Source organism: Onychostoma macrolepis, chromosome 14 (assembly GCF_012432095.1).
Source record: "Onychostoma macrolepis isolate SWU-2019 chromosome 14, ASM1243209v1, whole genome shotgun sequence".
NCBI classification, from domain to species: domain Eukaryota; kingdom Metazoa; phylum Chordata; class Actinopteri; order Cypriniformes; family Cyprinidae; genus Onychostoma; species Onychostoma macrolepis.
Genome location: NC_081168.1, coordinates 9,757,700 through 9,772,948, shown reverse-complemented (window position 1 = coordinate 9,772,948; position 15,249 = coordinate 9,757,700). Strand labels below are relative to the sequence as shown.

Genomic DNA, 15,249 nt, shown 5'->3' with positions numbered 1-15,249 from the left:
AAAAAAATCCATGTGGCTTGATTTTATAATCCATTCTTTTTATGTCTTAAATCATGTCATCTTAAGGTGTCTTGAATGAACACATGGCTGGATTAGAAGTTTTGTGCGTTGTATCTAACATTCTCCTCCTCTTTGTTTGGCTCTGTTTCTCAGGTTCAGAGGTGTGGCATCCTGTGTGTAAACAAGCATCTCGAGCAGAGAGGAAACTGAGAGTAAATGTCTTTTTTTTTTAACAGTTATATGAATTTCAAAATGCCTTCAGATATCATTCTGAAGCTCTTCTGTTTTCTTCCTTTTTTCATTTTACAGCTCAGGCGCACATCAGAAACCTCCATCTCTCCGCCAGGCTCCAGCATTAGTTCACCCAGCAGAGTCATCTGTGTAAGTAACCAAATAATGATACAAAATCAGAACATTTGATAATTTTAGTCATTATTTTGACATAATGTGTTAGTGTTAGGTACAAGTTAAAGGGACAGTTCACCCAAAAATGAAAATTCAGTCATCTTTTATTCACTATCATGTTGATCCAAACCTGTATGACTGAATTTCTTTCATGGAACACAAAAACACCAATTTACCAAAATTGATTATATAAATAGTGATAGAACATCCATTTTTTAATGAACTGTTCTTTTATTGTTGCAACATTTGACTTGCACTACCATTAAAAGTTTGGGGTCAGTAAGGTTAAACAGATTAAACAGAAGTAAAGTAAAGGCTTTCATAATGTTACAAAAGGTTTATATGTCAAATAAATGTTGTTCTATTTCTTTCTATTCTTTTTATTCATCAGAGAATCCTAAAAACTGCAAAAATACTGATCATCACAGCTTTTTAAAGTTGATAATAATATGAAATGTTTCTTGAGCAGCAAAATCAGCATATTAGAATGATTTCTGAAGGATTCTGTGACACAGAAGACTGTAGTAATGGCTGCTGAAAATTCAGCTTTGTCTTCACAGGAATAAATTATATTTTAAAATATATTCAAATTGAAAATAGTTATTTTCAATTATAAAAATATTTCACAATATTACAGTATTTTTGATCAAATAAATCCAGCCTTGGTGAGCGTAAGAGGCTGCATTTAAAGGCATTAAAAAATCTTATGGAACCCAAACATTGCAACGGTAGTGTAAAGTGCCATGACGATTTCTGTAGTTTCTCAACTAGTACATTATGGCACTTGAAACACAAAAATTACAGGTTTGATTTCCAGAGAATGCATGAACTGATTAAATGTGTAGCTTGAATGCACTGAAGGTTGCTTTGGACAAAAGCATCTGTCAAATGCATAAATGTAAGTATTATTGGTCATCCCAAGATGGATGACTCTCGTGCTTGAGTTCATTGGCTTGTTCATAATGTTTTCGTGTGCATTCTGCAGTGGTGCAGTCATTAACATCACATGTGGAAGTAAAGGCCGGCCCGAGCGTGTAACCTTTGTGCTGTGTGTGTGATTGATGTATGCATAACGCAGTGTAAGCATATGTGCTGTCAAGCCCTGCAGGTCCATACTCTGCTGAAGGTCAAGCGTGAGACTCTAGATGAGATTCAAATAGAAGCGAAAACCTTAAAATACTGTCTGGGATAACTTGTAAAGCAAGGCACTAACCTAAAAATGTTAAAGGGATAGTTCACCCAAATATGAAAAGTGTCATCATTTACTCACCCTCATGTCGTTACAAATCAGTATGACTTACTTTATCTTGGCGTACACAAAAAACAAGAAGCTTTGGGAAATAACATTTTTCCAAATATCTTCAGTTTTACAGAACAAAGTCATACAGGTTTGAAATGACATGAGGGTGGGTAAATGATAATGATTTAAATTTTTGATTGCACTAGCCCTTGAAATAAGAAAGGACTTTATACTCACTCCAAAAAAAAATCATAAGCAGTCTTATCAAATCCAATATGACATTTTTGTAGCATTTATATGCTCTATTACAGTTTCAATCATTGTATTCTAACAGCACTTGCCTTAAAGTGTGCCAACTGTGCCGCAGGCTTATTCCCACACTTAACTGTGTTGATGATGTTGTCGTCGCCTGTAATCATTGCTGTTTTTTGCTGGCCTGCTCGTTGCGTTTGACGTGTGAGTGTGTGTATCTGTCGTGTGTCCCTCTCCTCAGGCAAAAATGGAGAACGAGATCCTTGATTACAAAGACTTGGCAGCGCTGCCTAAGGTTAAAGCCATTTATGAGGTGCAGAGGCCAGACTTCTGGTCCTATGAGCCCAGTCACAGATACTGCTCCGATGACAGGCTAGAGCGTCTCAGCTATGGGGAGGTATACTGCCCTGGAGGACCACTAGAGCCACTCTGGGTCTACTTTTAGCATGTCTCCCCCTGTCGCCGGATCTACTGGCCTGGTCCTAGCCGAGCTTAGCTTTGAATTTCTCATTTATGTTGCATCCGTTGCCTGGCTTTATGCTTTTGTTTGCTGAAGCACTATGTTTGTGCCTTTCTCCCACTATTGATAGTGAATTTGGTTTAGCCACCTTGCTTTAGTTTGCTTTTGGAAAGCTCTCTGATGTTAGCGATTTATGTGATGTTGCTTAAAGGAATAGATCACCTAAAAATGACAATTCTATCATTTACTCACCTTAATGTTGTTCCAAAAGCGTATGATGTTTGTTAAACACAAAAGGAGGTGTTTAGAGGAATGTCGTTACTGCTCTGGTTTTTACATTGAAGTGAAAGGTGACCACAAGCTGCTTAATAATTTTGTTTGTTGTAGATAGAAGAAAAATCATAGAGTTTGGAAAGACATGAGAGTGAGTAAATGACAAGATCTTCATTTTTGGGGGAACTATCTCTTGAATTTATGCTTGCTGAGCAGATAATGTTGAGTTCTATAGTTCTGCAGGAGATACAAAGTAGGTTAGTCTGATCACAGTGGCTCCTTCACCTCCGTCCCCTTGCTCTTTTCACTTCCCTTACACATCAGATGTCATGGAGAAAGAGACTGAAGGTTTATCTCTGATTTACTGTTGTACTGACTCTTTCTCCTTTTTTTGTCTCCACAGTCCTTGGGCACACTCTCCCCTTATTCTCAGGTAAAAGTTTTGACTTTAATTTACTTTAAGTCTGGTCGATTATCAGTGCCAATATTACAGTTTTTCTCGATTACTTAAACACATTTCTTGAAATTATGCCTCTTTTTTGCAAAACTTTAAACATAAATCCATAACTTCTTGCTCAATTCCCCAAACGTCCTATATTCAGGTCAAAATGAAGCTCTCCACTCAAAACAACTCAATCTTGCTGAAAAACCAAACTTTGCTCTCAGGCATGACACACAAACCCTCAAAAACACACACACACTATAACACAGTCTTACACACTGATGAGATCAATTCAAAACAATACTACAAAAACCGGTAATAATTGTTGCTTGTGGTACTCCCCAAGTATTTTATTCTTTAATTTAATGTACTGTAGGGTACAGTACAATACAGCAAACAACAACAAAAATAATTATTCTGCCCTAGCATCCCGTCTTTGGTCTGGGACGGGCCAAAGAACCTCATCAACATCACAGGCTATACTGGCCTTGGCCAGGCAGCAGGGATAAAATCCTCTTGCATGCCTGATCCAACCCTGGCACGCATCAACTAAAATATATGAGACTGTTTGTCTTCTTGCCCTTGCCCTTCCTTTTTCTCTTCTATGTTGACATCCTCCTCCTCCTCCTCCTCATTCTTCTCCTCCTACTCCTCTTCCTCTCTATACTCCATCTCCACCTCCTACTCTTCCTTCATTTTTTCTCTGCTCCCTACTCCTTCTCCTCCTCCTCCTCCTCTGTGGTGTCCTTGACCTCTTCCTTCACGTCTCTCTGGATCCATTGTTTCAAACCTGAATGCAGTTTTTCCAAGTCCCTTTGGTGCATTTCTCGAATCATCCTTTCTGTAATATTTGCAAAGAAGTATGTGCATTTCTCAAAACAATTCGTACAAACAGCACCACACAATGGATTTCCTGCAAAAGCATGCAACTTACTCAAAATCTTTAGTTCATCTAATCAAAAATAAGAATGAAAAGTCCTTGTCATTGTTCACAAACAAGATAGTCATGCTGTCAGTATAACTCTGTGCACTCTGTTAGTATTACCTGATGTAAACTATGGCAACAGTTTGGATGACAGTTACTGTACTGAAATGCAGAAGGCTGCACTTCTTATGTATGCCATATATTCATTTCAAATGTATTAGTTGAAAAAGACTGGATATGATTCACAGTTACATTTTTACTGGTCTGACAAAAAAAAAAAAAACACACATTACAATGTCATTGTGAAATAGAAAGAAAAATAAATATGGGCACAAAGGTGAAAATAAAAATTAAAAAGACCATTGTCAGAATTTGTAACTCTTATGTTGTCCTCTTTCTATATATGCTTTCCAATTGAAGGTTCATGAGATACTTTGAGCTATTTCAGAGAACTGGTTTGTCATTGGTTGATCTATATTCTCTTTATTAGTGAAAATTACGATTCACTTGAACAATTAATGGCAAATGGCAAAATTCTAATAGAAATGTGTAGAAAATATGCTTGATAGTTTATGACAACTAGATCAGCCATTTTGCATTTACCATAATGACTTATACGATGAACTAATGACTTGAGGTTTTGAGGGGTAAGACTATTGCACAAAGAACTACATAAAACATTTAGAGCAACATGGCAATAGCAACTGATAATGTAGGAAACCACAGACAAATGTAAATAATCAGTTGCATGAATGTAACAAAGCAGTTGCAACTTGATCAAAAGAATGAGAAACTTTTTATGATGTGCACAAGTGACTAGATGATGTGGAAGTTGAACAAGTAGTTTTGAGAATTTCATTTCTGATCTGAGAAATGCACCAAAGCTACTGAGAAAAACTGTAAGCTGACTTTGGCCCGTTTATCAATCCATCAAAGGTTCTGATTGGTGTGTGATCAATTTTGACTCCTAGTGTTTCCACTTGGGTAACTGTGTGCAAATTGAGCTCAAATTTTGCAGACTTGAGTGAACAATATTGAATGCTAGTGCTTTGGTGTAAGCACTGAGAAATGTATGGATTTGTGTGTAGAGTTTTGCAGTAACAGTTCACCAAATCTGACTCATGTGTCAAAGCAGGGGAATAGTGTTTATAGTTTAGGGAAATGGGTGTGCTTTATTAAAAATGGCGTTATGGTTTTGCAATTTTAGTTCAAACGCATACGTATAATGTTTTAGCAATCAAGAAAAACTGTAAGCATTTTTATGGTTATCGGTATCGGTCTTTTTCAAAATGATTTGCCGATAAAATTATTTAAAAGCATTTAAAGAAAGTTTTTGTCAGAGCCCTTATATATACAGTATATCGGTTCAAAATATCGGTTATCGGCCTACTTGATCTGTAATAATCAACATCGGACCTGAAAAACACATATCGGTCAACTCCTAGATAAGTCAGCGGTCAACAGCAGTATTAAAGTTATCAATCTGTCTAAAGTAGCACATAAGTGTGTGATTAAATTGAGAGTTGTTGCTCTATGAATCATTTTAGTCACTGAGTAAATAAAACGAGATTCTCACAGTCATATTTATGAATAATGACATTTTATGTGACTAGGACATGTATGACAGTATGGACATGAGGATGAGAAGATCCTCCAGTCCAGGATACATAGACTCCCCCACCTTCAGCAGACAGGGCATGTCTCCCATCATGCCCCGCTCTCCACAGCACTACTACAGATATGGTGAGTCCCTTTTGCTAAGCAGTACAATAACAAAAAATACACTCTGATCCCGGATATATGGGATGCTGGTGTAACCAGCTTCCAGCTTCATCAGAAGACTATGCAAGTTGACCAGCAAGTTGATTTGTTGCTGGTAAACAACATGGATAGTGGACCAGCACTAACCAGCTTAAACCAGCATACTGGTCTAAGCTGGTCTTTTCAGCAGAAATGGCTTTAGAACTATACTGAATATGCAGTATATTGGAAAATATACTATACATTTCTTGCTTTGCCTTCTTTATACATTTTATAAAGTGTGGTTTGCAGTTACATAGCAAACACTCAGAAAAAAGGGTGCAAAAGCTTTCACGGGGGCAGTACTCTTGCAAACTGTACTCTTGTGTTTTAGATACTATTATGTACATTTAAGGTATTGTTATGCAGTCTTTAGGGGTAAATAAGGTAAAAAGGAGTACCTTTTGAAACGGTATCACCCCAGTGACAGGTTTTGTACCCTTTGTAGAGTGTAGTGAATGATAATGAATTTAAAATCAACATGAAGTATGACTTTTTTAGAAGTAAAATGGGACATTCAGTTACTAAAAGAGAAAGGACCCCAGAGTATTATTTTAGTATTATTTGCATACTATTATAGTATTAATTCATATTTTTGAAGTTTTTCAGTTTTATATTTTCAGTTTTTATTTTAATTTTAGTTTTAGTAAATTTGTCATGTTTTTTTATTTTTTTATTTTATTAGTAGTAGTACTTTTCCTGCTTCAGATTAAACTTATTTTATTTCACTTAGTTCGGTTTTCATTTGTTTCTTTATTTTTGTTTTATTTAAATTGCTGAAACAGTTTTTAATAGATTTAGTTAACAGTACCAACACTGGGAAAGAAAGGACTTTATCAATCTGGAAATTATTGGATCTTCAAGTTATATCAACCAAAAAGTTATTCAATTTTGATTAAATACATTTTTTAAACAATGAGAATGTGATGAATTATTTACAGTAAGACCACAATAAGAGATTTCATGTTGACTTTAACCAAAATAAGCTATATAGGCTTTTCATGTGGGTTATGTTATTTGGGAGCGTGTCTTGCCATTCCACCCACATCTTATGCACCCCTCTGTCTGGCACAGTATGTCTTTTCTTCAGTTTTGAAATGCATACTGTCCCTGCCTGGCTAATCTTGGATCATTGATCTGATGATCGCCGATGTAATGATTGAGTGTGTGTAATTAGGGCACACAGGACGTGTGCACTCATGCTCTGGTTCTGTTACTGTCATTGGCTTGGGGCTTGCTGCAGGCACTGAAAGTGGCAGAAGTTCACCCTATTACAATCAGCTAGATGCCCGGTCCAGCACGCCCACCACAAACCAAGCTCCCAAGCATTTCCATGTGCCAGGTAGGCCAGGCCTCGTCATTCACCTCATTGGCTGCTGTCATCACTTTCATATTCATCCAGCAGTATATTTGACTATAAATTCAAGTCTTGTTAATGAATCAAAGTCTCAGTAACTGTTGACTCTGTCTATACTATACATCTATAGTATGGCTCTACTCCATTTTTGTGTTCTCTTCAACCGTTCCACTCTCCCCCACCTTACCCTAAAGGTCCCTGGAAGCCTAAAGAGGAAGAACAAAAAAGCATTTCCTGCCCCGTTTACTTTTGCTTTCTTCTGCCTGTCACTTACATCTCCTCCATGTTTTATTTCTAATCTCTCCTTTTCTTCTCAGCCACAGGGGAGCCCAATATCTACAGGAAGCCTCCCATCTATAAGAGACATGGTATAGTGTGCTCGGCCTGCCCCGGCCTGTCTTTCCTCACGCTCAGTCCTGAGGCTGTGTGGGCTCATGGGAAAGATGTGTCTGATTAGTGTTAGTGTCCTCCAGCAGACCCTTTAGTCTAAAAGCCTTTAGAAGAATTAGTGGGCAAATGAGGAAGAAAAGTGCCTCCTGTTTTCTGTTCCTTGCATGACAGAAGAATGTAGAACTGGCACGAGCGCATCCTTGCTTCTTACAGGAGGGTGATGAAAAAAGGATGAGGCTTGCTGAGGCATGATTAAAGCTTGCCATGTCCCCCCTCGGCTTTAGATTGACTGAGAAGTGGCCACATTCGATGCCACAGAGAAGCACCACTGAACGCTAAGTTAAGCTCAACCCTGTTGAGAAACCGCTGTTAGGAAGGCAAACCTGTTTAAGCATGAAATGAGCAAGCGTGAAAGTTTAAACATCCTACAGCGATTCACGAGTTCAAATGACAGCCATATTGTTTCTCTGATAGCTGATAACATATTAAATGTTGCATTTTATGTACTGTTTATGTATGTAGGTAGTCCCTAGACTGCTTCTGTTAGTTACTGGTGGAGGATCATTGATAGATAGTTTTTTATGTGCATATCTCTGTCTATTCATTCATAAAATCAAGTACATTGGTTAGTATGTCTTCAAAATGCCATGAACTCTAACCCCTTTAACTCAACAATAGCAATAGTACATCTTTCCCTTAACTGCATGTCTCTGTGTGCGTATTTATATGTGTATATACTGTATATATATATATATATATATATATATATATATATATATATATTTATGTATATATATGTGCATTACAGGCTTGTGCCATTTTCCGTAGGATTAATTTTTGCTTACAACACAGTGATAAATAATACAATTATATCTGATATATTATAACGATAATAAAGTGGGCTTTTGGGTAATAAATGGCTCAACATTAAGGATTTTATCTGGGCTCAACAGTTCAGATATTGCCAATGTTTTCACCCCACCAAAAAAGTGATGTATTTTAATGTAATACGGAAATATGTTTCCTGTTTTATATCTTTTTTTTTTTCAGGAACAAAAAAATTAAGGATAATAATAATCAGTGTTGGAGGTATTACAAGTAACTAGTAATGTAACTCGTTACTTTTAAATTTACAATGAAATGTTTGAGTTACTTTTTCAAATAAGTAATGCAAGTTACTTTGTTTTCTCATTTATTCATTGACATCTTTAATTTCACACTTGTTGTGAAAGGGCCCTTACAATTGTCAAAAATATAACTGTAGGCTTTTTTTGTTGTTGTTATTAAAAAACAAATAAGCATGCCTTGCCCAGATGACAAAAAGTAACGCAAAAGCAACATAATGCATTACTTTCCATAAAAGGTAACGCAATTAGTTACTTTTTATGGAGTAATGCAATATTGTATTGCATTACTTTTAAAAGTGATTTTCTCCAACACTGATAATTACACAGAACAAAATTATAAACGCAACACTTTTGTTTTTGCCCCCATTTTTCATGAGCTGAACTCAAAGATATTTCTCTAAAATATTGTTCAAAAATCTGTCTAAATCTGTGTTAGTGAGAACTTCTCCTTTGTCGAGATAATCCACCTCACAGGTGTGGCATATCAAGATGCTGATTAGTCAGCATGATTATTGCACAAGTGTGTCTTAGGCTGGCCAGAATAAAAGGCCACTCTAAAATGTGCAGTTTTATCACACAGCACAATGCCACAGATGTTGCAAGTTTTGAGGGAGCGTGCAATTGGCATGCTGACTGCAGGAATGTCCACCAGAGCTGTTGCCCGTGAATTGAATGTTAATTTCTTTACCATAAGCCGTCTCCAAAGGCGTTTCAGAGAATTTGGCAGTACATCCAACCGGCCTCACAACTGCAGACCACGTGTAACCACACCAGCCCAGGACCTCCACATCCAGCATCTTCACCTCCTAGATCGTCTGAGACCAGCCACCCGGACAGCTGCTGCAACAATCGGTTTGCATAATCAAAGAAATTCTGCACAAACTGTCAGAAACCGTCTCAGGGAAGCTCATCTGCATGCTCGTCGTCCTCATCGGGGTCTCGACCTGACTGCAGTTCGTCGTCGTAACCGACTTGAGTGGGCAAATGCTCACATTCGATGGCGTCTGCCACTTTGGAGAGGTGTTCTCTTCACGGATGAATCACGGTTTTCACTGTACAGGGCAGATGGCAGACAACGTTTATGGCGTCGTGTAGGTGAGCGGTTTGCTGATGTCGACTTTGTGGATCAAGTGGTCCATGGTGGCGGTGGGGTTATGGTATGGGCAGGCGTATGTTATTGACATTTTATTGATGGCATTTTAAATGCAAAGAGATCCTGAGGCCCATTGTTGTGCCATTTATCCACGACCATCACCTCATGTTGCAGCATGATAATGCTCGGACCCATGTTGCAAGGATCTGTACACAATTCCTGGAAGCTGAAAACATCCCAGTTCTTGCATGGCCAGCATACTCACCGGACATGTCACCCATTGAGCATGTTTGGGATGCTCTGGATCAGCGTATACGACAGCGTGTTCCAGTTCCGGCCAATATCCAGCAACTTCGCACAGCCATTGAAGAGGAGTGGACCAACATTCCACAGGCCACAATCAACAACCTGATCAACTCTATGCGAAGGAGATGCGTTGCACTGCGTGAGGCAAATGGTGGTCACACCAGATACTGACTGGTTTTCGGACCCCCCAGACCCCCCCCAATACAGTAAAACTGCACATTTTAGAGTGGCCTTTTATTGTGGCCAGCCTAAGGCACACCTGTGCAATAATCATGCTGTCTAATCAGCATCTTGATATGCTACACCTGTGAGGTGGATGAAGTATCTCGGCAAAGGAGAAGTGCTCACTTACACAGATTTAGACAGATTTGTGAACAATATTTGAGAGAAATAGGCCATTTGTGTACATAGAAAAAGTCTTAGATCTTTGAGTTCAGCTCATGAAAAATGGGTGCAAAAACAAAAGTGTTGCGTTTATAATTTTGTTCAGTGTATAATTATAATAAAATGTTTTATGTTGACAAATATCAAAAGACAAATTTTCACAGCAATCAGCTGGCTTGAAACTATCTACTATTGAGTCCTGTAATACATGTCTATAGGCCCAGATATAATCTTTGTCCACATTTTCTTTAGGGGAAATTGTGAAATGGCTTTAAACGTGGTATGGATGTGCAAAATTGTGTGAATAATCAATACTTCAGACATTTTCTGTGCAGTTCTGACCTTGTTTGAGGTATAGAATCTGTGGAATGAATCCAAGTATACTAAATGGTGTTAAATGGAATGGAGCACACTAGACATTTATTGGTTGCTGACAGCATTAAATTGGCTAAAATGTTTAAAAGACAAGCACACAGGGTGCAGGGGATTATAGAATTTTGTGAATGATGGCTGTTTGAGTTCTTCAAAGCTTCTGGCAGAGATTCTGTGTAGGCCTGCCAATTAGCATGGACAGTACACAACAACAGAGATCTAGAGTGCATAAGGGAGATTAATTTGTTTCAGAGTTTTTGCACAGAGCTGCACTAATTCTGCAGATTTATTTACTGGCCAGTTCAGATACTTACATAGTCCATCAAGTTCTGTCTAAGAAAGGTCAGAACCATCTCTGAGAACTTGTTGGCTCAGTTTACATTTTGTGTGTAGTTAAGTGTGTGTTTGTGTTTATCCTCGTGTCACAAGCCTGTAACGAGCACTTTGCAATGAATATTTTGCTACCCATATGGTGGATCTGCATGTGTAAGTGAAAAGTGTTATATTGTTGTAGATGTCTAGCTGTGTTTGTGCAAAAGACTCGTACTATTGTAACGCAGATCATTTGCTTCTCTGCCATATGGGTACCAAACTTAAAATCTCACTGAAGACTCTATGAGATGCAAATATTTCTTCCCTTATTCTTTTTTCCCTGTTTTTTCCCCCTCACCAACTTAAATACAAAATTCCCTCCACCTCTACTTTCCTCGGTCACCATTCACTCTGTAAGTATTCTCTCTCCCCGTGCACATCTGTCTGTCTGCGTTTTGGGTTGTGTGTTTGTTCGATTGATCTCTAGTTCCTCACTTGCATTCCTTCTTTCATCCCTGTGAAGTCTTTTCCATTAGGGACTGTTAATATTCTGTGAGGCCTGTGCTTCTGTATTTGTGTTGAATCTTCTTGTGTGTGTGTTTTATATGGATGGGAGTTCAGTGCTGTTTTTGACCGGTTTTGCTTTAGAATTGAAGGCAATTTATCAATATCTGTGTCGTTTCTAATAATACAAAGAGTTTTAAAGTGTTTTCTGTGCTTATTCAATATCTCATTTACATGAATACAGATGCTTTATATTGAGTCTTGCGGATTGTGTTAAAGTCATTTTTCCTCTGGACTGTTATGTGAGTGTTGTAGCTTTTTGTTTGTTTGTTTCTTTCTTTCTTTTTTTATTCCTGATGCCCCCTTAACACCTAGCATTAGCTAGGTTGAGTTCACACTGAATTTAAAGAGCTTCAGAATTTGCAAAATGGAAAATTTAAAAATGCAAAACAATGTGTTTGACAGAAATATATATATTTTTTTTTAAAAACAATGTAATTTTATTTTTGATCTTATCTACGCTGTAAAAAGTGATGTTGACTTAACTTAATCACTGTAAAAAGTGATGTTAACTTAACGAGGAAACCCGTTACCTTAATTTTTAAGTAAATTATAATTAAAAAAATAAGTGAATTGTCAAGTTCACTTAACTTTTTTTTTTTTTATTATTATTATTTACTTAATAATTTTAAGGCAATGGGTTTCCTCAGTTTTTTTAAGTTAAGTCAGGAAACTTATCACTTTTTACAGTGTGAGGAAACCCGTTGCCTTAAAATTATTAAGTAAATAATCATTTTTAAAAAAGTAAGTTAAAGTTAAGTCAACTTATCACTTTTTACAGTGTACTGTGTTTGCCTTTATTAAACCATTTCGCTAGTAAAGGATGTTACTGTAATATGGATTAGAAGTGAATCAGGCAAGAAACATTTTAAAGTGTCCACGTGAAAATAGACTAGAAGAGGCGTGAGTGAAAATTTGAAAATAGAAACAAGAGATTCCAAATGCAGTTCAGTGGAGTAATGCTGTGAATATTGTTTAAATCAGGTGAAGAGTTCTACTTTTAGGACCTGACAAAAGTAGGTCATGTTCATGATCACAAAGCATCTTGGGTGCACTTACAGCTGGTTTTTGATGTGGATTGTGCGATCACTGAAAACGCATACTAATGTTAGATGTAAAGGGGGCTTGATTGTACCGCTATGTGCTGTTATATCACAAGCTTTTTCCAAAGATGTGATTCTGAAATTCTTTCCCCACAGACAATCACTGCAATCCAGCAACTAAGAGCAAGACCAGTGAGGACATTGTCCAATCTTCCAAGTTCCCATCAGCCTACTCGCCTGAACACTACCAGCACTCAGAGTCTGATTACTACCATTACACCAGCTCTCCTAAATGTAAGTGATGAATGTATTCATAATGTCCCATGTGTTCAGTTCTCTGGCATCACAGCACTTTGCTGTCGTTCACACCAGCCAAAATCATTCCACATACAGGGACACCAGTAAAGATCCCATAGTCTCTGGATGTGGAAACAGTCAGTGTGACTAGAATATATTTGGTATGTCATAAAAATAAAGTTTTTGTTACATATTGCTGATAATAAAAAGCACAACACAGGAGAATTCCAACACACAGTCTTTAATATATTTATCCAAAAAAAAAAGCACTGGAGATCGTAGGAGCAAATGCAATACACAGAATAGGTGTGGAGAATTAATTAACAACCTACAAACAAGAAACCAAAAAACAGAGCCAAACGGGAACAATGAAAACCAAAAGAAACTAAACAGGGACTGTAGGAGTATTATATTGCAGTGCAGTTCATTTGCCTATTGAGCAGTCCCTAATGCATTGTAGTGATTTAATACAAAATATCTTAATTTGTTTTAACCTGTTTACACTAAATTATGCTTTATTAATACCCATAATTTGCAATAATTGTCAAGAATATTTAAACAATCTCAACAAAAGCTGATTTTCTATTCTTACTGAATTGCTTTGTAGAAATAGCCACTTTAATCTGATTTAGGTAATGCATGAATCAAATTTGACAAGAACATCTACTGTGCTGAATCTGAAGACAAACTAAACACCATTCATTTACTAAAAGCAGAATAATACAGAAGCTGTCATGAAATGTATGAGATATTCTAGTATGCTTAAAGTGATTCATATTAACCAGGGAAGAAGGAAGTTTTGGATTTTGTTGTGTCCCAGAGTTCTTTTAAATGTATTTTACATTACATTATCAATATTCAATTACATCTTCCAGTTGGGAAAAAAGCTTTTTTTATTATTATTAGCTGTGTTGTATCCCATCAGTGTGTTTGACCAAAGGATGACAGGTGGGTGCCGTTTCTTAGATCAAAAGGCACCTTAATTCCTTCAGGTTTTTTGGCTTTTTTTCTGTTTTCTTGTTTATTTGGAATCCCTGACTAAATCTCAGCCAAAAGTAATTTGCAGATTAGAAGTATGCAAGGTTAAAATTTAATAAGAGACTATGTATAAATATTTAAAAGCATATTTTTGCTCCCAATCAACATATCTCCTTTTAGATGCTATTCTGTTTTTTATTTCATCAAGACTCATTATTTCCTCTTTTTCACTCTCGCTTTCTCTCGCAATTTCTTTCCCTCTCAGCTTTACGTGCTCCTCGGAGAAGGTACTCATCAGGTGGAGAAGAGGATGGCTGGAGTCACGGCCTTCAAAGAGTAAGCCAATAAAGCAACCTGTCTCTTTATTTCCACAATGACCTCTAACCAGTAATTAAACTTGTGTTAATTAGATAATGATATAAAACTCGCCTGGTTTTGATTATCAGCGATCAGTCATTAAGTTACACCCCATCTGTCTGCTCAGAGATTCACATTTAACCATTTTTGAAATCTAGCCAATAAGAGATCACTCTTACTATGGCAGGGTGCTCACTCATTATTTCTTTTGTTTCTGTCTTCCCATTTCTCTGCGTCTCAGATTCAGGGTGGTATCGGTAGGATGATCCTGAAGGAGGAGATGAAAGCCCGCTCCGGTTCCTATGACAACGACCCCTGGGGCAGCGCGCGGAACTCCCGCAGTGGGAGCAGGGAGATGTTGCACAGCATGGGCCACAACAACACAGTTAACGGCTGTAAGTGCTCCACTAGAGCTGCTGTATAACAGCAGATTACAGAGATGTGTGTTCGGAGGGGGTTGCTGTAGGGTCATCAAAAACAGAGCGTTGCATATCGCATTGGTCACTGCATTTGATCCTTCAAAGCCAAACCTACTGTTTGTGTTTGTCTAAGACCACCTTTTCCCTTCCCACAATCTCCACTGGGGAAAATGCATGACGGCAACAGGTGCGGTGTGGTTTTGACTGCATGCAGTATGGGAGTTGCTTTGCCTGCCTTCAGTATGACTGTCATTATTCAGTGTAGGGCGGTGTGGTAAATGAAGATGTGGCACCGAGCCATCTAATTAAGGCAGTGGAGCTCTGGAACATTTTAGAGTGAAGGCAGGCTTGAGTCAACGGTGACACAGCCAGCATATGCTGATACAGGACTGTGATGCTGGGAGAGGGAATTCTGAGGATTTTCAGGGATAGTGCAGACACAGCAAAAAAAAA

The 15,249-nt window shown here is 37.7% G+C and overlaps 1 protein-coding gene across 6 annotated transcripts in view; it reads left to right on the top strand.

Annotated features, from left to right (window-relative positions):
* Positions 1-15,249, top strand: part of ablim3 (actin binding LIM protein family, member 3) — a 68,056-nt gene that overhangs the window by 47,292 nt on the left and 5,515 nt on the right. For 3 of the 6 annotated variants that reach the window (XM_058797745.1, XM_058797742.1, XM_058797744.1), the window contains exons 8-17: positions 154-212; positions 310-381; positions 2,139-2,294; positions 3,034-3,063; positions 5,611-5,740; positions 7,041-7,139; positions 7,472-7,522; positions 12,920-13,039; positions 14,286-14,356; positions 14,619-14,772. In XM_058797745.1, coding sequence (XP_058653728.1) covers positions 154-212; positions 310-381; positions 2,139-2,294; positions 3,034-3,063; positions 5,611-5,740; positions 7,041-7,139; positions 7,472-7,522; positions 12,920-13,039; positions 14,286-14,356; positions 14,619-14,772 — 942 coding nt within the window. Of the gene's footprint in view, positions 1-153; positions 213-309; positions 382-2,138; positions 2,295-3,033; positions 3,064-5,610; positions 5,741-7,040; positions 7,140-7,471; positions 7,523-12,901; positions 13,040-14,285; positions 14,357-14,618; positions 14,773-15,249 lie in introns of all 6 variants that reach the window. The other 3 variants (XM_058797748.1, XM_058797746.1, XM_058797747.1) reach the window with 3 other exon arrangements.